General features: G+C 50.2%; 1 protein-coding gene across 1 annotated transcript in view; it reads right to left on the bottom strand.

Annotated features, from left to right (window-relative positions):
- Window positions 1-25,910, bottom strand: part of HERC2 (HECT and RLD domain containing E3 ubiquitin protein ligase 2) — a 1,611,099-nt gene that overhangs the window by 480,976 nt on the left and 1,104,213 nt on the right. Inside the window, 1 exon segment of the mRNA XM_078658234.1 lies at window positions 24,680-24,817. Coding sequence (XP_078514360.1) covers window positions 24,680-24,817 — 138 coding nt within the window.

Below are 25,910 nucleotides of genomic sequence, written 5' to 3'. Positions count from 1 at the left end.
CTGCCTCTGAAGGGACTCTATTTCCTTGAAATATGACGCAGGAACTGGGTCCATAGAATTCTGCAGCGCATACAGGAACCGGGGAAGGGCCAACATTTTAAAAAGTACTGCTCTACCCAAAAGGGAGAGCGGGAGCGTCTTTCAGAGCACCACGACTCCTCTAAACCGAGCCAAAGGGGGGGCAGGTTACTAGCGAAGCGGGTCCCAGGATCTAGGGCGAGGTAGACTCAAGGTACCGGAAGCCCGACTGGGCAACCTGTAGAGGGCGAGCCCCGGGGAGGACCAGCGCGTCTCCCCTCAGGACGAAAAGTACAGTTTTGGACCAGTTAATGGCGAAGCCTGAGTACCTCCCGAAAATAGCCAATACATCCAGAAAGCAGATCAGTGATGATCTCGGGTTGGTGAGATAAAGCAGGATATCATCCGCATAAAGCAAGATTTTATCCTCCCATTCGAGAGTCCAGCGCAACCTGTGGATGGTTCGGTCCTGTCGGATCCACACCGCCCATGGCTCCAGAGCCAGTGCGATCAGGAGCGGGGACAGTGGGCATCCCTGCCTTGTCCCTCTGCTCAGGGGGAAGTCGGAGGACTTTCGGTTATTGACCACCACTCGGGCCAAGTGGGCAGAATAGAGAAGACTCACCCAATCTATAAATTCCGGTCCAAAGCCAAACTTCTCCAGCACCGCAAAAAGATAGGGCCATTCGACACTGTCGAACGCCATGGTAGCGTCTAGCGATATCACCGCTGCAGGTTCCTGAATGGTCGCAGCCCGGCCCAAGACCCCGTGGAGTCGTCGCAAATTAAGGGCTGTATTCCGACGCGGCGTAAAAATCGATTGGTCCGGATGTATTAAGGAGGTAATGACCTTGGCTAGTCTTGTCTCCAGTAATTTCGCCAGTACTTTCGGCTCAACATTCAGAAGTGAGATGGGTCTATACGACGAGCAACTCACCCTGGGCCTACCCTCCTTCTGGATAACCAAAATATTGGCTCTATGCTGGTCATATGGAAGCTCCCCTCTACCTTTACTCTCCACAAACATACAACGAAGGAATGGGGCAAGCCTGTTAGTATTCAGTTTGTAGAGTTCAATAGGGATGCCATTTGGTCCCGATGCTTTGCCAGAATTAACACCCCATACAGCCTGTGCCACCTGATCATTGGTTAGCGGGGAGTCCAAATAAGCACGGTCATCCGCCGGAGAGCCAGGGCATTTGGATATTCCTAATCAACTCTATATTATCTTCTTCTGAATAGCCTCCTTCTGTATGATACACCATGCTATAGCCTGCGGGTCCGCGATCCCCTTAGAGTCCTCCCCCTGCAACTCAGGCACCACCCTTGATGCCCACTCTCGCCTCTCCAACCATGCAATCAGTTTTCCAGCCTTGTCTCCATGTTCATACACCCTACTCCCTGGCCCCTTCCCTAGCTACTCCACCAAATTCATCCTGCTTTAGTTTGAGACGGTGAAGATCCTCTGGGGTTGTTGTTTGGGATACTTCCCTTTCTAGTACTATCACTGCTCCTCTGCTTTCTCCAACTCGGCCTGCCTCTCCTTCATTTTCATGGCAATCAGGGATAAAGCCTCTCCCCATATTACCGCTTTAAACGCTTTGCACAAAGTCTGTGCCGAGTCCACCGTGCCCTGATTGTCCAAAAAATACCTGCCCATGGCTTTGACTATTTCTCTCTTAATGGCAGGGTCTCGGAAGTGCCAAGGAAGAAGGGGAGCAATCCTGCCTGCGATAACTCGGTCGAATCCTAGCGGAGTCCAAACCAGGGAGTGGGCGGAGATGCCCCTCCCCAGATACCGTACCTCCCTAACGGCCCACGCCTGGGCCGCCGGGACTAAGATATAATCTATCCAAAACATGCTGCGGTGTGCGGGCGATACATACGTGTAGCGTGTGTCACTCTGATTCTGCATCCACCAACTATCAACCAACCCTGTTGTGTCCAAAAAAACAGGGAGCCCCCTCTGTGCCGGTCGCAATACTCTGGCAGGGTGTCGGTTAATTTCTTCGTCGACCACCGCATTAAAATCTCCTCCCATTACCAAAATCCCCAGGGGCAAAGTCAGGAAAATTGCTCCTAAATCCCGATATGTGGCCGTTTGTAGGCCCGGTGGGACGTAGATTGACATGAAGGTGGCAGTCTTCCCCTCCCAAAGGCCTGAGATGCCTATACATCTTCCCCTCTGATTGGACCACGTGGCTTTAATATTTAAGGGAAAGGAGTTTTTGAGGAGAATTCCGACCCCCCTCGACCCAGACGTACATCCCACATGCGCCACCAATCTGTAGCCCCCCCCCCCATGTAGGGCCATGCACTTATTTCCAATAAAATGTGTCTCTTGCAGCAGCACCACGTCTGGGGAGTGTTGCCTAATGAACTGATTGACCAGCCCCCTTTTGATTTTATCTCCCAAGCTATTCACGTTCCAGCTAATCACGTTGATCTCCGATCCCTTCCTACTATTTGACATCAAACTTTTATAGAAGCATCACATTAGCTACATTGTCCCCTGATGTTATAAACAAAACACACAAACCCAACAAACCCCCAACCAGCGTGATCCCGAACACACAGGGGTCCGCCAACCCCGGATCCCTCCCACGCTCCCTGCACCCCTGCTCACGGCTTACGCCCATCCCCAACGGGCAGTGTGCCTGACGCCCCACGATCTAACTCTACACACTAACTAAAGGTAGTAACGAGGAGGAAAATCGATGTCCTGCACTCCCCCCCCCCACCCCCCCGCCAGCTCCACATCAGACAATAGTCCACTGTTTCGGAATCGCCCACCCTCTCTCACTAACACTGCGCCGACAAGCAAAACATCAACGGGTCTAGACTGACCACCATATATTTAGCTACGGTTCCACAGTCTCGCACGCCTCCCTCACTCCTGCTACTGTTGTTCGCCTTCTCCCTCGCGATTGAGTCTCTCCGATTCGACCGGAAGAAGGCTATCAATCCAGTCGGCTGCAACCTCCGGACCGTCGAAGAACCAAGTTTTCCCTTCGGCCTCCACTCTCAATCTCGCCTGGAACATCATTCCATACCTGGAGGAGGGGGGTGGGCGCACACTGCCTCACACTCCAGCACTCAGAGTAACCGAAGAAAGTGTTATCATGCACTGCATTTATTATGATGCATCGGGGAAAACTGAGTGCTGGAGTGTGAGGCAGTGTGCGCCCAGTACCCTTCTATCATTCCATACCTCATGCCCTTGTCTCTCAATTTCTTCTTCACCGGTAGAAAACTCTGACGCTGTTTCTGCACAAGTTGTGTGAAGTCCGGAAAGAATGAGAAGGTGGCATTCTCATATCGGAGGGACCCCCCCGAGTGGGCCGCCTGCAATATAACATCTCGGTCCCTGAAATTCAGGAACCTCGCGATAATCGGGTGGGGCGGCATTCCAGGTCTGGGCCGTCCCCCGGGCACCCTGTGCGCCTGCTCAATCGTGAAAAGATTTCCCAGTCCCTTGGGTTTGAGGTGGTTGAGGATAATGTCCTCGACAAACAAATCCGGGGCTGGGTTCTCCGCTTTCTCCGGGACACCAAGGATGCAAATGTTATTCCACCGGGCCCTCCCTTCAAAATCATCGAGCTTCATGTCCGTCAGGGCACGGGAGGCCTTAAGATCACGTACCTCCTGCTGGAGCAATGCCATATCATCTATCAGGTTGGCCGTCTTTATATCAAACAACTTGACCTTCACGCTCGCTTTCGTGAGATCTGCCCAGATGAGGTTAACCTCTATCGTTACCGTGTCCAGTTTGCTGTCTAAAGATTCCAATTTCAGCCCCAATGATGACTGGACTCCTTCAATAGCCGTCATCACGTCCAGAAGCGTCAGCTCCACCGGCACTCCCGAAGAATCACCACTTGCCGATTGGGCATGTTTTGCCTCCACAGGTGAGCCTCTGGGCATGGTATAACGGTCCAGCTTGTTGGACTGGACCTGTTTAGTTCCTCTGGAGGATCTGGGCAGATTCTTGTCGGTATCTGGCCTGCCGCCATCTGGAACGCTCCTCAAAAGTCACCACCACTCCCGGGTTCCTTATGTAGTTACGAGCCCCTGGCTAATTCAAACCACTCGAGTTAACCCGTTTTCTCCTCTTCTGTCCGATGCCACAGTTAGGGACAGGCCAGAGCGGAAAGATAATCCTAGGAGGAGCGACTGGTCGCAGCCCCAGAGCGGGGAGTTCAAAAGCACAGTCCTGAGCCAAGACGGTCAAAACACGACCTCTACGGGCCTGGGCCCACACAAAACACCCCGATTCTGCCGAGTGTCCTGGGTGTCAGTGGCCACAACACTCACGGACAGGTGACAGTCACATGGAGGCCACAGCGATGGAAAACCACAGGGCGGTGATGGTGCTTAGATGAACAAAACAGTCCGAGGGCCGCACCGCTTGAGAACCACCTCTTAAAAGCCCCACTGGTGGAACGAGGACCCCCGGGGTCTGCCGCAGGATAGTGCGCCGACTGATGGCGTGGCCTTGCCCACAGGATATCTCAGCACTGCCCAGGCAACAGTGCTGTTTAGTCGATGCTGCGGCCAATCACGTTCACTCCACCGCACCCCCTTATACCAGTGATGTCCGGCCAGTTAGCCAAGCGGGGGGCGGGGGGGGCAGCGCCCACAGGATCTCTCAATACCCCCCAGGGAATAATGCTGGGTAGCCGATGCTGCGTACCCCACCGCACCCCCTTATGTCATTTATGTCCAGCCAATTATTCAAGTGAGGGAGGGGGGCGGGGGGGAGAAAGGAGAAGACCAGTCCGCTTCCCACCATGGCCACGGAGCCCCGGTCTCTCGCTCCACCAACTCTCAACCGCTGTGATCCTCCAGTCCGCTACGGGGGAAGGGCGCACAACCAGTACCTCCAATGCTGCCGGCATGCTCCCGTCGCCCGCATGTGGCCGCACTTCCCCGGTCGCCGCAGCTCTGCTATGCCGCTCTCTTCAAGCGGGCCGGACCGGCGACTTCTGGTTTCCGGCCCCGCTGTTGACGGGCTCACGCAAGCCCCCGGCCTCAGCCGCTCCCAAGGCCGTGATTTCAAAATGACATAACTCCAGCCCCCGGCAACGGAGCGGGCCGGAATAACAGCCGGAGTCGCAGCGGCACTTCTTCCGTCAGGCGGCGGGCTCCGACGCCAGAATAGGATGCAGGATTACAGAGCTGGGGGGCTAGCTATGCGGAGCAGAGGTCCTAGGCGGCCATCTTGCTCGACGCATAGCTCCTCCTCCAGTGAGACCATTTTTATGCTCCAAGAGTTAATTAATCCTGATCTTGTTCAAGGAAAATTAGGAAAATGATAAGCCAGGACTGTGCATATCTTAAGAAATCATGTGCAATAAAGTCCTCATCTGCAAGTAATGGAAAAAGCCCTTTGATGGGATATCAAATTCTTCTCTAATTGTCCGAAAGGTTTTAAGCATACCATTCAACAAAATAAATGGTATACAAACGGAATAATGTCCCAAACTGGAAAATTTACATGCCAAAATCCCATAAAGTGAGTGTAGCTTGGAAATTTAGATACGCTGAAATATTTAGGTATGTCCTGCAATGCATTTCCAAAACCTCTAAGGGTATTATATTTAACATATTTGAGGTCAGAGAATAGTAGATTCAGTGATCCATCCCGTATCACCTCTATAAAGAATGTGACTGTTTAGTACATATTCCGAAATCAGTTTGATGAGTATTCTCCATAATGCGTCCCACTAATAGGTTTGAAAATGTGTTACTGACCATCCCAATCTATCAACCCATAACTGTAGAAACCTCACTGGCCTTAGAAGTTTCTAATGGTCTCATATAAACCAGTTATAAGGCCCTCTAGTTGTTTGAAGAAAAGAAGACAAGTATATTTGAAGGGCTCTGAATGAACACAGTATCTTTGAAAGGACCACCATTGTGCTAATGTTCACTCTTCCTAGCTCAGGGATGGGGAGTTCATCATATTTGTTGGTAAGTTTAACCCATAAATATCCCAGATTTAACACTATATATGTTTAATTCAGATCAGTGGATCCTTTACACATGCTCTCCATCTTGTTTATATTGAACTTGTGTCCTGCTAAAGCGCCAATCTAGGCTGCTGTTTCTTGAACCACAGATAATGTGGGTTTAGAGTTGGGGTAACTAACAGAACATCATCTCTATATGCTATTTTTTTATTTCTAATCTGGGAAGTCTAATTGGTCTAATACCATGGCTTTTCATCAACATTTTAATAAATGGCTCCATATATACTGCATAGAGATAGGGGGAGAGTGGACACCTATGTCATGCTCCTCTTGTAAATGCTTTTGGGGGGGGGGGGGGGGGGGGGGGGGAAATCAAGCCTTTTCACTGGCATTGTTTCTAGTGGCTGACAAATTTCCTGTATTGCCTTTACCAATGGTGCCAAACCACCCAAAATCCCTCTGCCTTCCCCAAGGCCCTGCCATTACACCTTGCAAAGGCCTTTCCTCCATCTAAGTTTATGAGTAACTTAGAGTGTTTTGTAGTTTTGGCCCAATTATCAAAGCTAAATGAGGGTGTCCCGTGGTGTCTCGTAGTGGAATAAAGCCATGCAAGAGTCTTGTGGTTTTTTTCAAACAAAATATCACAATGCCAGCATGGGTCAATGAATCTGGTAAAAGTCCTCCCTTCTCAGATTTGTTTAATCATCTTTAAAAACAATGGTGCCATCAGTGGGGTGACTATCTAATAATTTTCTGACCTGTTTGATTTGAATATCTTTTTATGACCTTAATTTCCTTTAGAATACTTAAACATCTGTTTCATGGAATAATTTTAAGTGTGAGATGTCCGAGAGCTATCTGATTCTATAAGATTTTTAGAATCCAAGCTTATTGTATCATAGGAAACAGGGCAAAGGGTTGGTGGCTTTGACTTATGTATTAGCAGATTTTGGCCTTCTAGCAAGTAACTGTCATCCCAGTAAGGGGAGCAAATCTGTAGGAGCATGGGGCTTGTACCAGGTGCAAGTAGTTAACTTCTGCTGTATCCAACATGTATTAAGCATATGCCACTTCATCTCAGGAAGCATTCTCCCTTCTACTATTGGCTAAATCCAAGAGATGCGGTAGTACATGTAATGGGCCCAAATGTTGTGAAAGGTTAGGCAGTACACCTTCACAGCGTGTTGGCTTTGAAAACACTGGTAAGGTCATAAAGATATGAGAGGTTGATTTGATTCCATCAGCATTCCCATTGTGATTTAGTGCATGTAAGACCGAACATTTGAACTTTTCCTGGCTTTTACCACTAACATGACACTACATAGCCTACTTTTCTTTTCACAGTTCCATTGATATTTGGGGTTTGGCCTTTGCTGTGTGCTCACATTCATGCTTTGGGTTTGAGGATGCTTGGTCTGTTCAGGGATTACTTGAGACTTACCTGTTTGAAGCATAAGCCAAGAAAATTCATACACAGCGGTGCCAAGCCCTAAATGATTGATCACCTTGGGGATTACTATGTCTTCTACTTCGTATGTCCTCTCCTTCTTCTGCCTTTTGTCTTAGCCCATCAAACGCCTGATTAGGTTGATTAACCCTTTGTCATTGGTGTACTAGCCATCACCTTTGCTTAACGCACCATTCTTTCAATTCCTTATTGTCAATGCGAGTCCAAGAATGAGGCTTGATAAGTACATCTTAATGCAGTGAAAGATATTACTTTAGTGGCTTAGTACCCTTTCAGAGCAGCCAGACACCATTGTCAGCCATGAGCCCTCTGCTGTTGCTGAGCTGCTAAAAAAAATAAAAACATGACCCTTGATTAAGATACTAAAAGGGGACTAGATACCAAATTTCCTGGTAAAATGTTTTCAGGAATTGTAAAGTCTTGGGTGCGTAGCAATATTTACCCTCAGCAGCAACTGTTACAAGTCAAATAACAGGACACAAGCTTATAATAAGAAGGAACTCACCAAGTTTCATTCTCCATATAAGTCCAGCTGCTGACATGAGCACTCTGAGGGGTTTCTACTAAATCGTAACAAAGTAGCAAAGTAACATAGCCAGTAATCCACAAAACAGAGACCTCCCAGCTGGACCGTCCTCAAAGAACCCTACACTATCTGGGTCTCCTGCTCTTCTTTACTCCATCTGGTACAGCTGCAACTCATTCAATTATGTCATAAAGCTCAGTCCATAAAGGCGTGCAGGTGTTCCGTGAATCATCTCTGCCCAGCTGTCTGCTCCTGCATGGATCTCCTTTACACTAAATATAACATAATGGAGCCATAAATGAACAAGGAAAGCTCTGGCTTGTCCCTTTGCTGCAAAATGATCACATAAATTACCATGCTCCAGGTGTGCAAGTATTGGATCAACAGCAATTCAGTGGTTGGTAGTCGCAGGGAGCTTCAGCACTACGTTGTCTTCCAACTTTGCCCCTGGCCACCATGCTCTGCCACCAACATTTCTGGTGTTAAAAATGATTAAATAGCATGGGCACTTGTAGGATCCCATAGTGCCCATCACTGGGAATGATAGTGATGGTAAAACAGATACAACCAGAGATTTGTTTGTCATGAATGACATGAGACTTATCAGTGGTGCTTCTGCTATCCTCCACAACAGCATTCAACCAATCCAATAGCAAAAGATGATAATGGTGTCCTATGCCCCATGTACAACTTTCTTTGCGTATGCCACAGCCAGGATGTTGTTCAAATCATCATGAAGGGGAATTAGTTTGATACCTGATATTATGCAAAATCCAGACTGAAGAGGGAAATTTGTGTAAGTGGAAATGTAACAGACCCCCTTACCACTTTAAGCGTCTTTTGTCAAGGAGAAAAAGTAAATTAAAATGACATTTTTAACGTAAAGAAGCACAGATTCCCGATTTCCCTGAATCATGGCGGTAGGAAAGTGGGTTTCTGATGCAGTAACGCCCCCCCCCCCCCCCAACATGTTTTGTCAGATGTCTGATGCACTTTGACTTGATGTGCCATGGGTCCCTGCCAATCAGGTTCCCATGGCTTGTGTTCTTTACCAAAACTGTACCTTTGTACCCCCAATTGGCACCTCTCTGACTACATGCAAGTCCCTTGTAAAAGGTACCATGGGTTCCAAGGGCACTGTGACCAGGGAAGGCCTCTAAGGGCTGCAGCACATATTGTGCCACCCTCAGAAGTCCCATACCTTAACACACACACACTGCCAGTGCTTTCGGGCAGAGGAAAGTGAAGAGTCGACATGGCACACATAACTTTGTGCCATGCCTGCAACCCACTGATATGGTATAGGTACGACACCCCTCTAGCTGATGCACTACATCACTGGTGAGGGTACAGGTGCATGAGAAATGTATCCTCTGAGTGTCTAAGTCCATTCTTAGACATTGTAAGTGCAGTAAAGCCAAAGAGTTTATGGTCTGGGAGGTTGTCATTACGAACTCCACAGCAACATAATGGCTTTACTGAATTCAGGGAAGTTTGGTAGCAAACTTCTCAGTATGATAAACCCACACTGATGCCAGTATGGGATTTATACCATGCACTCAGAGGGCACCTTAAAAATGCCCCCTGAAAAACGACAAGCCTCTGGTGGGTTCCCCGACTGGTAAACACCAGCCTGCCACCACAAGACATGTTTCTGTACTCCTGGGGTGGGAACCTTTACTCCCCGGGCCCAGAAACAAAGCCTTTCCTGGGCAGAGGTGGTCACAGGTCCCCACCTCTGCCCAGGATGCTCCACTGCCCCATCTGAGGCAGTGGAGCTTCAAAGGCCTTGCCGCCTTTGTAACACAACCCCCAGCCTTTCCTGCTATCAGCATCAGGCCCCCTTCCTGTCTCTAACCTCTTTTCTGCGGGAGGACAGGCGGGAAAAATTAGAACAGCCCAGAAGGTGTCCCACCTTTGTCAACCTCACCCCTCAGGTGGGGGAGTTGAGGTGAAGCCCACTCTTCAGTGCCCGCCATCTTGCAGATGGCAGGCACTTTCCAATCAGTGTTAGGGATTGTGCCCACTCCCTCACGTGGAGTGAGCACATCAATGGTGTAGTCACCCTAAAGTCAGTAGCCCATTGGCTACTGACCTCGAGACCCTTAAACGCCCCCTGAATACAGTATTTAGAGGGCAGCTCTGAACCCAGAAAGCATATTCCCGCAACCGAAGGACGAAAGAACCCGGCCATCAGAGGAGACTGCACGGAAGAACTGACTTGGCCCCAGCCCTACCTGCCCATCTACAGTTTCCAGAGATCCCGGGCCAAAAGTCGCCTTGTCCTGCAGCCAGTGAACTCCAGAACCTCTGTGAGGACTGACTGCCTTCAACAAAGAACAGTTCTCCTGTGAGCAGCAGCTCTGTTCAGAATAATCTCCCAAAAAAGACTCATAACCTGCTGAAGACAAAGAAACCAGATGCATGGAACCACCCCTGCAGCAGAAGCTTACGGCCCGAGTCCGAGAGGCCCACTAGTCCTAGTGAGGTCCCCCAGCGCTCCAGAGTCCGAGTCCACCTTGGGTTGACCCCTCCAGGACTCCCAGACGTCGCCTGCAGCCTCTGAATGGTGCCCCCCCGGTAAGCTGAAATCAAACCACAAAAGGCACCCCTGCATTCGACAACACTGCGCTCTTGAGAAGAGGACCTGAGGTGCACCTATGTCCTGAGCCCTCCAACTTACGTACCCAGCTCTTGGTTCCTCCCGGAAAACTACCTGGACCGAGCTGGTGCCGCTGTGGGTGCATCTTGTGTGCTAAATCGGATCCCCCTTTGCCCTGAGCTAAACACTAGGAGTTTTGCTCCCACATCCAAGTGGCGTGCCCGTGAGCAGCCACCAACCGGAATCCCCCCATCCCTCATTGGATAACACTGGGCCTCGGCACTCTGCTGCCCTAGTGTCACTGAGGGTGCTCTCTGAGTACATCCAGTATCCTGGGGGAACCCTGGTTCTAACCCCAGAAACCCAACTCCCAAGAACGATTACTCACCTTTAAACCGATAATCGGATATTCTCCCATAGAACTTCATTAACTGTTTTCAAAGGAAAAAGATCTACGTGTGTAGCTAAAAAGTGTATGAAAACTCAAGAAACTGTGTTTGAAAAAACTGACTTACCTACCTTTTATCCAGGAAATGTCCCAATGTGATATCTAGGCATATCACACTCAGTAGAAAAAGTAATCTTGAAAAGTAATCCTGAAAAGTATTACAACTGTATTTGCACATTTTTACAAACCTGTAGAAAAGTCATTATTTCTACAGGTTGCTTTTTAACAATCTGTCTTGAAAAGTACAATCATATTTAAACTGTACCAAGTCCTGCTTCGCTCTATAAATAAAACACAACAAAAAAATATTTTTGATACAAACAACTGGTCAGAGTTCAGTCTTTGAGTGTGTGATATTTCTTGCCCGAATATGGGCAATAAATGCTAAACACTACAATCTGATAATGCCTTATTGCTGGACCACACTACTACAAATAGAGAGTAAGGTATTATCTACTTGAACATCTGTAAGCCTTTGGGGATCCACTGGACACTATACCTTACTTTGGTATAGTATATACAGAACCAACTTCCTACAATGGTTCAAACATCTTACATATTGTCCCTGACTAAACAAAGAATACAAGCTGATTACTTTTTCCAAAAACCATCCAAACATATGGTGGAGAGTAATTTGGTAAGTTTCTGCATTTTTTAGAAGGGCTCCATAAGGATCTTTTTTTTTTTAAGAGCCTGGTTTTCTGTATCATAAATGCAGAGGAAATGCACTGGAGATGAGTTGGCTACACAAAAAGCAACACACTTTACAATTTAATTAATTGCCAAAATACCACTTATGTTTTTTGCTAGCATACAACAAAATACTACTTTGTGGCACCAGTTTGCAAACTGCCTGGTCAAACAGCTTCTGGACTGTGTTAAAGTGCTCTTGAACCATTGAACGCTTTGAAGATTTTTACTTGACAAATTCTCTTTTGGACATTAATTACTGTAATGTGAAACAGGCTATTCTCTTAAAGCTGACCTAATCCTGGTTGGATGTTTTGACACATTTTCCTTTAGCATGTCTAGAATATGTACCAGCTATTAAACGATTTTAGGTAAGCAATGTATACTGGGTTCCAACATGTTTGTATCATGTAGGCAGGAATTAGAATGTCTAGAAGCACTGTGCAAGAGTTGGTGATGCGATCTAGAAGGTTACTGCCAACATCCTATCTCTCAGGTAAGAGTAAGAAGCAACACACTTAGCTAAAGGCTTTCCCACAACATGTACAATTATTAGATTATACAGTCACTTTAGGTTTCACAGCTCATAACTGAAAACTTTAGAAGTAAAGAAATAAAGGAATGGTGGTACGACTAGGTGGATTCCAGCACTTGAATAATTTTGCTCTAAAAGTGAGGGAGGCAGTATAGCGGACGCAAACCGGCCGAGTACGGGCCCAGCTGAAAAGGATGGGGGCGAGGCAAGTGCGGCGTCGGAGGAGTTGAAGCCGAGCACCGGAGAAGAGAGCAGGAAGACAACAGACCCCGAGGAAGTGGGAAGAGAGTACCAGGAGCTGCAGGTAGCAGAGGAAGACTACCGGAGCAGACCCAGGATCGAGAGGACACAGGACGACGGAGGACACAGAGACCCCTCAGGGAGCACTGCTCCCAAGACCGCTGCCATCCAAAAGGACTCGGGAGCACGGTCTTCCATCACCACGGCCCAGGAGGGTCGTGGAAGCAGGTAAGTGCCGGGGGCATGCGCCGTGGTTGTAAAAGGGCTGTGGGCACGCTTGAAAGGCACCAGGGAGGGAGCACCAAAACCCCCACACTAGGCACCTTCACAAAGGATAGGGCTCTGGTGGTGGCGCACTTTCCCCTCCCTTTTTGGTATCCTCAGTTAAACAGCAGTCGGAGTTGTTCTTTTGTTTCATTCCTTTTTGGGACCTACCTCGAGCCTGGGAGGAAGCCGGAAGTAGAGAGAGAGGCCGGAAGAGGACCTGACCCAGCCAGGAGAACCTTTGGATTTTGTGTATGGACCTTTACGAATATCAGAACTGTGTGAAGTTTTGTGACAATACAAACCTTAAAATTAATCAATAAGGAAGAACAACTAGCCTTCAGTTGTCTAGACTGCCTAGAGAGGAGGAAGGTAGGACGGGGTTGAGGGACACAACCACAAAAGTGGGGTCAGAAGTGGGATTCGCTGTCTGGAAAAAGGCAGAACCCATATTATGGAGGCTATAACACAGCTGGCAGAAGGGCAACGCCATCTACAGCTCGTCTTTGAGCAACAAACCCAACAGGCCCAGAAGGAAAGAGAAGCCCTACAGACGGCCTTAAGAGACCAAGCAGCACTGCTAACTGCAAATCAGCAGGTCCATGATACTGCTGTTTTACGCCTCACAGACGCCATATCAAGTGCTTGGGTACATCCCAATGTGCCAGGCTCAGTCCTCCAGAAATTCCAACAGGGGGATGACCCAGGCTATTTCTTTGAGAGAGTGGCTTCTTAAGCCACTTGGCTACCAGAAAGATTGGGGCCAATATATTGCGCCATTGCTTTCAGGGGAATTGGAGGCCGCTTACCAAGCCTCCAACCTAGCAGGAGTCACTAGTTATGCTGATATAAAAAAAGCTATTCTGGAACGTCTTGGGTGTGACCAGCAATACTACAGTGCTCGCTTCCAAAGGAAAAATGGACCGCGGTGATAATCCAAGAGCTCTTTATTATCGAATACAGGATTTGGGAAATCGCTGGTTGCAACCCACCACCTCTGCTATAGACAAACTAACTGAGAAAGTGTATTTAGAACAATATCTGGAGGCACTGCCCTTTATAACAAGGGCTTGGATCAAACAACATCCCAATCTTACAGTTGCAGTAGATCTCGCATGTGCATACCACCGATCTCCTGAATTCAAAGCCCCTACCCATAGAACTCTGATAGGACTACCAAGAACCCTGAATACACCAGCCATACAAGCCTCCCCCCAGAGAACAGAGGCCAGAACCTCCCACGACCCCAGCCCAAACCTCTTTCCTCCAGACTTCCCCATCCTGCCCTCCCCCATCCGTCCCGCTGTGTTTTCATTGTGCAGAGTGGGGCCACATTGCTCGTAACTGTCCTTCCCGCATTCCCCCTCGGGAACCTATGGTGGTGGGGTAGACCCGGGGGCATGTAATGACAACAGGAAAACCCCCAGAAAGGAAAAAGAAAACAATACATGTAAATAGCAAACCGGTCCTAGCATTTCTTGATACAGGTTGCCATCACACAGTCATTGACATGGTCTTAGTAAGGGAATCCCAAATAGCGGAGAATGAATATATACAAGTCACCTGCGTACATGGGGAAACTAAGTTGTATGCCCTTGCTGAAGTTCTGTTCAATATCGATGGGAATTCACAGTTAAGGAAAGTGGTGGTAGTACCATCCCTTCCTTAATTAGTATTATTAGGGACTGTTTTTTCAAAGTTCCACGACTATTTGCAGACACAGAACCCATCTTCCCCCTCGGTGGCTTGGCTACAGAACGCCCCTTTTTACAGTGAAGAAATAGAGAAGACAAACACCAAAGAGGGTAAAAGTCGTAGGGAGAAAAGAGAAGAACGGGCCATGTAGAACAAGTTACTTAACTTCGGTAACAATATATCTGTAAGAAACATTAGTTAGTTAGATTCCTTACCGTAAATTCCTTATCTTAGAATAACCCCCAGGCGTCAGACTGGATCCGGAAAATTTTACATAGCAGTACCCCTGCGCGTCTATAGGCGTCGTCTGCGGCTTCGCGTCCGTCGCCGGCATGACGTCGGGGTACTTAGACGCCACCCTCGCGCGCTGACGTCAGTTCTTATACACAGCTTTCCCGCGGCAGAAACGCAGAGCCATGATAAAAACCGACACTGGTGCCATGAAACTAGGGCCCTGAAAGGGATGACCTTAACCCTATTTATCGGTTCGCACAACCGGGAGGATGGGTGGGGCAGTAAGGAATATAACTAACTAATGTTTCTTACAGATATATCGTTACCGAAGGTAAGTAACTTGTTAATCTGAAAGAAACACGTTATTTAGATTCCTTACCTTAGACTAGATACCCCAGCAATACCAACCGTGGTGGTGGGTCTGCGAACCAAGATCACACCAGAGAGTTCCGGAGAACAGAACAGCCAAAGAAGCCATCTCTCCGGACTTGGCTGTCCAGGCAGTAGTGTCTTGCGAACGTGTGCAGCGAGGCCCACGTAGCTACCTGACAGATGTCCTGCAAGGGTACTCCCCGGCCCAGGGCAGAAGTAGCCGCCGTGGCCCGAGTGGAATGGGCCCTCAGCCCAACAGGAGGCTCCTTCCTCGCCAAAGAGTAGCAAATCTAGATGCACAAGACGACCCACTGAGAGATGGTTAGTTTTTGCACCGCCCGTCCCTTCTTAGGGCCCACGTAACAAACAAAGAGTTGGTCATCCACTTGGAACTGGCGTGTGTGATCCAGATAATATGAGAGCGCACGTTTTGGGTCCAGACGGTGGAGGCTCTCTTCCTCTTTTGAGAGATGTGGAGGTGGAAAGAAGGTGGGCAAGGTGATGGACCGCCCGATGTGGAAGGCTGTGACTACCTTGGGCAGGAAAGAGGGTCGCGTCTGCAACACAACTTTGTCCGGGTGGACAGAAAGGAAGGGAGGTTGTGAAGAAAGGGCCTGGAGCTCACTCTCCTGGCAGAGGTAATGGCAAGCAGGAATGCAGTCTTAAGAGTGAGAAGACGAATAGGACAGTTATGAAGTGGCTCAAAAGGAGCGCACATCAGATAAGTTAGAACAAGGTTCAAGTCCCACTGCGGCATCACAAAAGGAACAGGAGGAAACAGATGAGTGTTGCCCTTCAAGAACCTATTTACAACTGGGGACTTGAACAAAGAGGGCTGATCAGGTAGCCTTAAGAAGGCGGAAATGGCAGAGAGGTAGCCCTTAATAGTGCCCAGAGCAGAGCCCTGCTGGGCAAGAGAAAGTAGGAAGAGGAGAACCTCAGAAAGAGGGGCAGAGAGTGGATCCACAGCCTTTGCTGTGCACCATGCCACAAATTTGTTCCACCTGCAGGCGTATACCGATTTCGTGGAGGGACGCCTGGCTGCCAGAATGACATCGCAGACTTCAGGAGGCAAGTCAAATGGCCTCAACTGTCGCCGCTCAATCGCCACGCATGGAGGTGGAGACTGGACAGGTTCGGGTGGAGGACCGTCCCCTGCTGCTGCGACAGAAGGTCCTCCTGAAGAGGGAGACGAATCGGGGGATTGATTGACATGCTGAGGAGCTCGGGATACCAGTATCTTCATGCCCAGTCCGGAGCCACAAGGATGACTTGGGCCCAGTCGCGCCTGATCTTCTTCAGCACTCTGGGCAGAAGTGGTACAGGCGGAAAGGCGTACAACAGACCGCAACTCCACTCGCGACGAAAAGCGTCTCCAAGGGAGTGCCGCCTTGGAAATTCCAACGCGCAGAACTGATGACATTGCGCGTTCTCTTCTGTGGCAAATAGATCTAACTAAGGCTCTCCCCACAGCTGAAAGAGACCTTGCGCCACGTCCGAGTTCAGACGCCATTCGTGATCCATCATGCACCGACGGCTGAGTTCGTCCGCCCTGGCGTTCAGGGAACCTGCCAGGTGTTGAACCACCAGGGTCACGCCCTGATGTTCCAGCCACTGCCAGAAGCACAGAGCCTCCTAGCAGAGGGTCCACGACCCCAGCCCGCCCTGTGTGTTGGAGTACCACATGGCGTTGGTGTTGTCCGTGAACACCTGCACTACACTTCCCCGGGCAGAGGGAAGGAATGCCTTCAGTGCAAGCCGGATCACACGCAGCTCCAGAAGGTTGATGTGGAGCCGGGACTCCGCCGGAGACCAGAGGCCTCTGATCTCCTCCTCTCCCATGTGGCCCCCCCAGCCCAGGAGGGACGCATCAGTCACAATAACATGCTCCGGTTGGGGAAGGCAGAGGGATCTGCCGCTGACCCAATCGCGGTCCGTGAGCCACCACTGCAACTGTCTCGCAGTGCCCTCCGAGATCTGGACATGGCCGGACAGGTTGCCCTGATGCTGGGCCCACTGAAACTTCGGGTCCCACTGCAGAGCCCGCATCCGCCACCTGGCATGATGCACCAGAAGGATGCAGGAAGCCATCAGCCCCAGAGGCCGCAGCGTCAACCTGACCGAGACCCGGTATAAAGGCCGAAAGATCGGAATCAGAGCCTGAATATCCCGAACCCGGTATTCAGGGGGATAAACCCGAAACTGCGCCGAATCCAGAACCGCTCCGATGAATAGGAGCCTTTGAGAGGGACACAGGTGCGACTTCTGCACATTGATTGAAAACCCCAGCAAGTGCAGGAGGTCGGCCGTAGTCTAAAGGTGGCTGACGACTGTCTGGGGCGAGCCCGCCTTCAACAACCAGTCATCGAGGTAGGGGAAGACTGACACCCCTAACCTGCGCAGATGAGCTGCGACCACCTCCATCACTTTTGTGAACACCCGTGGGGCGCTGGTAAGGCCAAAGGGGAGCACGGTGAACTGGAAGTGCTTGTGGTCTACCATGAACCCCAGGTAACGCCGGTGGGCCGGCAGGACGGGGATGTGGAAATACGCGTCCTGCAAGTCCAACGCTACCATCCAGTCTCCGGGGTCCAGGGCAGCTAAGACCTGAGCCAGAGTCAGCATCTTGAACTTCTCCTTCCAGAGAAAGCCGTTGACGTTCCGTGGGTCCAAGATAGGGCGTAGGCCCCCTTTGCCCTTCTTGGGAACCAGAAAGTAGTGGGAATATCAACCACACCCGACCTCTGGCCCAGGAACGCGCTCGATGGCCCCCTTGGCCAAGAGGGCCGACACTTCCTCCTGCATAAGTTGCAAGTGATCACCCGTGGTACTGCGGTGGCATGGCTGGAGGGGTCGCCTCGAAGGGGAGGGAATAGCCCCTTCGGACGATTTGCAGCACCCACCTATCCGAAGTGATGGTACGCCAGTGAAGGAGGTGATGGCGGACCCAGCCCCCCACTGGCATTAAATGGGCCTGAAAGCTCGGACTAGGAGGGCTTTGAGGCGGATGCTGCGGGAGTGGATGTGGGCTGGCTGCGCAGTTGTCCCCTAGCACTCCCACAGTGGTTACCACGCCCGCCGCCGAGCTGGATGTTAGACTGCGGCCCGTGGCTGGCAGGACGTGAAGGGGCGCCCCTTCCTTGGCCACGAAAGGAGCGAAAGGCAGACTGCTGCTGACGCTGCCCCGAGAGGCCCAAGGACTTGGACGTAGCCCTGGATTCCTTGAAACGTTCAAGCGCATGATCTGCCTTGCCACCAAAGAGGTGGCTGCCATCAAACGGCATGTCCACGAGGGTGTTCTGGACATCGGCGAACTGCCACCGTCGTTGACATCGCCCTGCCCAGCAAGTCCGTGGTTTCCAACCTAGAATACCGAGCTGCGTCTCGTTCCTCCGCGAGGGCTTGAGCGAGTTTTGCCTGGGCCCCCTCTGGAAACTCTGGCAGCTCGGCCGCAACCGTATCCCACGGGGAGAGTGGGTATAACGGCCCAAAAGGCAAGCGGTGTTGACTGACCACAACCCACAGCTGAGGGATGAAAACAGTTTCTTACCAAACTGTTCATACCTTTTGGATTCCCGATCTGGGGGTGCAGTCGAGAATGCAGATTGGGAAGTAGAGGCCTGGATATCCAGGCTCTCGGGGGTGGGATGGGTGGACAGGAAGCTAGGGTCGCCCGGAGCTGGCGCCTGGCGACGTTCCTATCTACAGGGGGGCCTGTAGCGGGCCTGGACCAGGTGCCCAACAGGACGTCCATGAGACCCTCATTAAACTGCAGTAAAGGCTCCGGAGCGCCAGTCTGCGGTTTAAGGACCTCAGTGAGGATGTTAGACCTCACAGTAGCGAGGGGGAGCATAAGCGCCAAGGCCTTGGCGGCCCGCATCAGCACCACACTATAAGCAGCCCCCTCCTCCGTAGCCACGGTAGGAGGGGAGACAAAGCCAGTGTCAGGGGAGGTATCAAGACCACTGGCCTCCCCTAGCTCCTCGGTCCAGTCCTGGAAGGACTGACATTCGCTTGTCAGAGGGTCCTCAGACCCCTCCCAATCCCCTTCATCCTCCATCTCCTGAAACTCAGGATCAAAGGATGGAGCCGGATCAAAGAAGAAAGGTTCTTCAGCCGGCGTCAAATGCGGCGTCGGTCGATGCCGGTCCGACTCCGGATCCGGACCGAGCAAGGGATCAGGGACGTCGTCGTGCGGGGACGGCGCCGGGGGCGACACCCTGGGGGTCGCCGCCGGCGGGGTCGTGAGGTCTACCAGCAGCGACCCGGAACCGGATCCAGCGGGAGCCTGCGGCATCGGGACTGAAGTAGCCGATGGTGCCAGGGCCGAAGCACCGCTTGGACTCCCAGTCGGGACCGCGGGGCCCGGAGGCACCGCGGGACCCGACGGAAGAGAGAGGGACCTCATGGCCATGAGGAAGACCTCGATCTTCTCCGGCATCGCGTTCAGCCTAGGGACCGGCGGTTATGGAGCTGGCCGCGGAGGCGGTGTTGCCCGAAGCCCCGGCCATGTCTAGCGAACGTCGGGGGGAGTCAGAAGAGCGATGGCGTCTCTTCGACTTCTTGTGCCTCTTACCTGAGGACTTGGAGCCCGATGAATGGTGTCGACTCGTCGAGCTTCGATGACTGGCCCCGCGACCGGTCCCTCGACCCCCTCCTGGACCGGGACCTTGAGCGGCACGGGCCGACTGCCAGAGCTTGAGGCGCTTGCGGGACCGCTCCCGCCTAGCATTCGACGCCAAGGCTCGGCAGTCGGGGCACGACCGGTCGTCGTGGTAGGCCCCAAGGCAATACAGGCACCGGCGGTGGGGATCGGTAACCTACATCAGTCGGTTGCAGTCGGTACATGGCTTGAACCCGGGCATTCCCTACCGGCACCGAGAGTCGTGAAGACTCGAGAAGAGATCAAAAAGTTTTAGTCAAAAATGACTAAGGTACTGCTTTCTCCGGACCTGCGCTTAGCTGACGCGGAAAAAAGAAGAACTGACGCCAGCGCGCGAGGGCGGCGTCTAAGTACTCCGACGATGTCATCCTGGCACCGACGACGGATGTGGAGCCGCAGACGACGCCTACTGACACGCAGGGGTAATGCTACGCAAAATTTTCCTGATCCAGTCTGACGCTTCGGGGTTATTCTAAGGTATGGAATCTAAGGAAGGAAATCTAAGGTAAGGAATCTAACTAACGTGTTTCTTTCAGATTCAACAAACAATGCCTGTCATACCCGCTCATGTGTTTGCCTCCACAGAAACGACTCCAGAAACAGGTAGAAGTTTCCGAGCAGCCCAGAGAGATGATACCATCCTACAAAACACCTGGAAACAAGCAGCGTAGGATCAACCAGACAAGGTAGGCCCCTTCTTTAGTGTGACAAATGGACTCCTGTACCGCATATCTCAGGAAAAGGGTATTAGGAAAGAACAACTGTTAGTCCCCCAAGCTTTTAGGGAACAGGTGTTGTGTTTAGCCCACAGTCAAGCTGAGGGTGGATACTATGCTAAAGAACACACCCCGAGATATTTACTACCCAAGTTTTATTGGCCAGGGGTGTATTAGGAAGGGGCCAGATATTGCACTTCCTGTCCTCGATGTCAACTGGTTAATGCTCCCTCTCTGCCCAAAGCTCCATTACAACCCTTACCCATCATCGATGTCCCTTTCAAAAGAGTGGGTATGGCCATAGTCTGCCCACTCATCCCATCGGCCCGAGGGCATCAGTAAATATTAGTGCTCGTAGATCAGAAACTCGGCATCCAGAGGCCATACCCCTGTCCTCCACCACTACCACCACAGTTGCTCATGCCATGGTCACTTTCTTTTCCCATGTGTGGTTTCCTCATGAACTGTAAACCGATCAGGGAACCCCGTTTATGTCAAAACTGATGAAACAGGTATGCACCATACTTATAGTCAAGCAGATACGTACCTCAGTCTATCACCCTCAGACTGATGGGTTGGTAGAAAGGTACAACCGCACGATAAAGACTATCCTGAGGAAAAGCATAGACAGAGCAGAGGGGGACTGTGACCGACAACTGCCCTAGTCATGTTCGCTATCAGAACACACGAACAAAAATCTACAGGTTTTTCACCTTTTGAGGTACTGTTCGGAAGGAGACGCCGGACACTTCTAGACATGGCCTTAAAACAGTGGAAGAAGATGAGGGCAAACCACAGTTACAGTACACAGCTTCCCTAAAGAATACCTTGACCTCCCTGTGAGAAGACGTACATGCTAATATGGAAAACGCCCAGAACCAACAAAAACGTCTGTATGACCGTCACACTAAACTGAGAGAATTTAAGGTAGGGGATCAGGTTCTCATCCTTTTGCCCAGTTTCGAGAAACAACTTCAAGCCACTTGGCAAGGGCCCTATAAGATACTGGGCAAAGTAACACCGGTAACTTATCGAGTAGATGTTCCCCATAAGCAGGCTGCTGGACAAATCTACCATATTAATCTTCTCAAAGCCTGGGAGGACCCTGTACCTACAAACATAAAGACAGGAACACCCATACACCATATCACCATAGACAAGCCTATAGAGGTAACTTTCACCCCTCATCCTAGTAAACTAGAGAACAACATTCAATTGCGGCCCCAAGTCACTGAGAACAGAAACAGCTAATGTTATCCCTCTGTGAATAGTACTCTACTGTCTTGTCAGGAAGACCAGGGCGAACTACTTTGGTAGAACATGATATAATCACAAACCTAGCCCAACCTATCAAGCTAAGGCCATATCGTGTTCCAGAAGACAGGCAGTAAATCAGGAGATACAAGCCATGTTAGAGTGAGATACAATTGAGCCCTCCCACAGTGCATGGTCATCTCCAATAGTTCTTGTACCAAAACCTGACGGTAGTATCAGGTTTTGTATTGACTTTTGCCAGCTTAATGCAGTATCGAAGTTTGATGCCTACCCAATGCCAAGGGTAGACGAACTGATAGAACGCCTGGGGGAGGCCAGAGTCATGCCCACCATAGATTTAACAAAAGGCTATTGGCAAATTCCCTTATCCCAGGCAGCCAAAGAAAAAAATGCCTTTTCAACCCCCTCTGGCCTCTATCAATTTAAAGTTTTACCCTTCTGCCTCTACGGTGCTCCTGCCACATTCCACAGGCTATTGGATGTCCTCTTAGCCCCACATCAACATTTCGCAGCGGCATATCTTGATGATATCGTCGTATACAGCCCCGACTGGAACACCCACCTAGCTCACCTAGAAGCAGTCCTAAGAACCTTAATACAAGCAGGTCTTACCCTTAATCCAAAAAAGACCACCTTTGGAACTGAGCGTAATGAATACCTCGGGTACGATATCAAGGGAGGGTGTATAAGACCCCAAGTCAAGAAAGTAGAGGCCATCGCAAATATACCTCGACCCACCTATAGAGGGGACATCCGTTCCTTCCTCGGCTTAGTAGGGTATTACAGCAGGTTCATACCTCGTTTTTCTGAGATTGCCAGTCCCTGCACTGATTTACTTCCAAAGACACACACAGGGAAACATCTCCATTTGTTTGATCCTCAAGAGAAAAGCTTTCAGCAGTTGAAAAGAGCCCTGTGTACCTACCCTATTCTGGCTTGTCCTGATTTTAAGAAAAAGTTTGTCCTACAAATTGACGCCTCTGGGCAATCCTGCCCCAGCCCGACGCATCTGGAGATCTGCGTCCCGTACTGTACTTAAGCCGAAAACTTTATCCCCGAGAAACAAGATACGCCACTATTGAGAAATTCATTTTGTTAACTGATCACGCCCCCCTCACATGGCTGTCACGAAACAAAGACTCCAACCCCAAGGCCTTACGATGGTTTCTTGCTTTACACCCCTTCATCTTTGAGGCTGTTCACATTCCGGGGAAGCTACAAACGAACGTGGACTTCCTTTCCTGCTTCCCTGTCTTCGAATGGCCCGATAGTCCATTCCCGGGGGGAAGGCAGTGTGATGGTCCCGCACCATTGAACGACCCGGACACCTCCAACATGGCCGCCACGATCCACCAGACCGGAAGTGAGGGAGGCGGTCTAGCGGACGCAAACTGGCCAAGTACGGGCCCAGCTGATAAGGGTAGGGGCGAGGCAAGTGCGGCGTCGGAGGAGTTGAAGCAGAGGACCGGAGGAGAGAGCAGGACGACAACGAACCCGACGAAGTGGGGAGAGAGTACCAGGAGCAGCAGTTAGCAGAGGAAGAGGGAGGAGCAGATCCGGGAGCGCGAGGAACAGGACGACAGAGGACGCCGAGACCGCACAGGGAGCACTGCGCCCAAGACCGCTGCCATCCACGAAGACTCTGGAGCAGGGTCTTCCATCACCACGGCCCAGGAGGGTCGTGGAAGCAGGCAAGTGCCCGGGGCATGCGCCGTGGTTGTAAAAGGGCTGTGGGCATGCTTGAAAGGAACCAGGGAGGGAGCACCAAAACCCCCACACTAGGCACCTTCACAAAGGATAGGGCTCTGGTGGTGGCGCACTTTCCCCTCCCTTTTTGGTATCCTCAGTTATACAGCAGCCTGAGTTGTTCTTTTGTTTCATTCCTTTTTGGGACCTACCCGAGCTTGGGCGGAAGCCGGAAGTAGAGGGAGGCCGGAAGAGGACCTGACCCAGCCAGGAGAACCTTTGAATTTTGTATATGGACCTTTACGAATATCAGAACTGTGTGAAGTTTTGTGACAATAACAAACCTTAAAATTGATAAATAACCCTTTAAGTGCTGCCGTCGGCCAACGGTCGTCACGGGCACTACCTCCCCAGTGCTGCGTGCGACCGTTGGACGTCCATTCAGCACTGGATAATGGACAGCGCAGCACTGGGGAGGTATATTTACGAAGCTCCTAAGGTGATGAGGAAGAAAAGCTAGCCTTCAGTTGTCTAGACTGCCTAGAGAGGAGGACGGGATGACCGGGTTGAGGGACACGACCACAGTGTGAATGGGCTCATAATTTTCTGACATACCCTACGGAGTTGCCTACAGACCTGTCGTCCTTGGAATGTACCCAACTGTAAGCAAAACAGCACACAGTGCTGTTTAGTGCTTACCATGTTATCATTTATGGAGCGCTTTCAATGGGTGGTGCTGAAGGTATGTATGATTAGGGTGATTTTCATAGAAAATCACAGAAACATTAAATCACCAGATGGGCGAATCAGGCAGGGGAGAATTTCCATTGCAGGCACTGAAAGTTGGATGTTCCATTTACTGGCGCAAGCTAATTAAGTTTGGATTATGGAACTGAACAAACGCAACACCACAGTAATAAAATATGGTTATTAAATCCGGGCCTCTACCATCTCAACACAAGTGAGCTCTACACAACGATTGAGCAATTTAAATATCTTGAATTATCCAATATCAGCATGGAGTACTTAGTGGCACCAAGCTGAAGGGTTATACAAAAAAAACATACTAAACTGAATATATCACCCAATATGACATCTCAAGCAATTTAAAAGATCCAATTGAGAAATCACTCTGTTTTCTGCTATTCAATGCATTAACAGTAGAACCACCCTTGAACATGAGCCCATTCATACATCAAAAAGCCAGGTGATTCTAATATCATGAACTGAGCATTTTGTATCAATCTAGTAACACATAAAATCAAACACATTCACCTCTTTGGTTTTGGTCATGCTCTCTGCAATGATACTGGCAGCTCCAGGGTCATCAGTCACTGGAATGAAAGGCCGAGATGAGGCAGCAGACGCTGAAGGAGTTACAGCTGATGGAGTAATGGCATCTTCTGATACAGCCTGTAATAGTTAACACGATGCTGAGCTCAGCATAAAAGTTGGCGATACCAACAATACAAACAAAGGTCACCATTTTAAAATTAAAGGCCCCCCCCCCACTCATGGGGACCACCACCTATTCATAAGAAATAGGGAGATCTTGTGGACCCCTCGTGCCCCAGGGACCACCAACTCCCTGGGTTGTTCACCTCTCTGGGACAAATACAAAAGAAATCAGGAGGACTCCAGGACCCCCGTGTCACGAGGACCACCCCCTTTGTAATAGGGGGTCTCATGGACCCCCCCTCGATCCCTGGGTCCAAAATTATATATATTATTTTTTTAATGGAGAGACGGAGAACAGCCCGGGGGCCGCCACCTCCCCTGAGCAGGCCCTACAACAACCGTGCAGTCCCCCTCCTGGAGCCACAGATGGCACTGGGGACTGCCAGCCACCAAGGCAGGCTCCTGCCAAGTCCCGGGGGGCCCACCCCGGGACATAGCTTTTTTCTGTGGCTTGGTGGGAGCTTTACCACTTCAGCCAAGTCACAGCAAACGCTCCGCTTCCAGCAAGCGAGAGATGACAACATGCTTTTGCTTCCTTGACGCAGAGCATTTGTCGGTTTCCTTGCTCTCAGTCAAGCGAACAGGGAAGCAGACAAATTGCTTTCTCTTCAAACTTTATTAAAGCAATGAATCCATTAGCTAAAAAGAGCAAAAGTGTTAAATCTTTAGACCTATGTATTTCTGTGCAATTGCAACTGCTAATAAATACCTGCTTAAGCTAAAAACAACATAAGGCAGTCTTTCATACCTCAAAACTCAGAGCTTCCTGTTGCTCTCTATACCCCCAACTACTGTCAGAGAGGGTGAATCCACTTTTTCCTAATCTTGTTATAGAATGTGCAACAGAACAAAATATGTCCAATACTTTCTACATTTGCTTAAAGGGCATAAAGTGCAGAGGGATTCAGTATTTAGCCCATTTTCGGTATTCCATTTTACTGTATAGGCTTTGATTTGAAGGATACCATAATGAAACTTCAAATATACTGCTCTTACCAGGGGAGGATAAACAGCATCCAACAACTCCTCAAACCCTGGGCAAGGCTTA

Source organism: Lissotriton helveticus, chromosome 8 (assembly GCF_964261635.1).
Source record: "Lissotriton helveticus chromosome 8, aLisHel1.1, whole genome shotgun sequence".
In the NCBI taxonomy this organism is placed as follows: Eukaryota; Metazoa; Chordata; class Amphibia; order Caudata; family Salamandridae; genus Lissotriton; species Lissotriton helveticus.
Note: the sequence above shows the minus strand (reverse complement) of the source record. Positions and strands in the feature narration are given on the sequence as shown.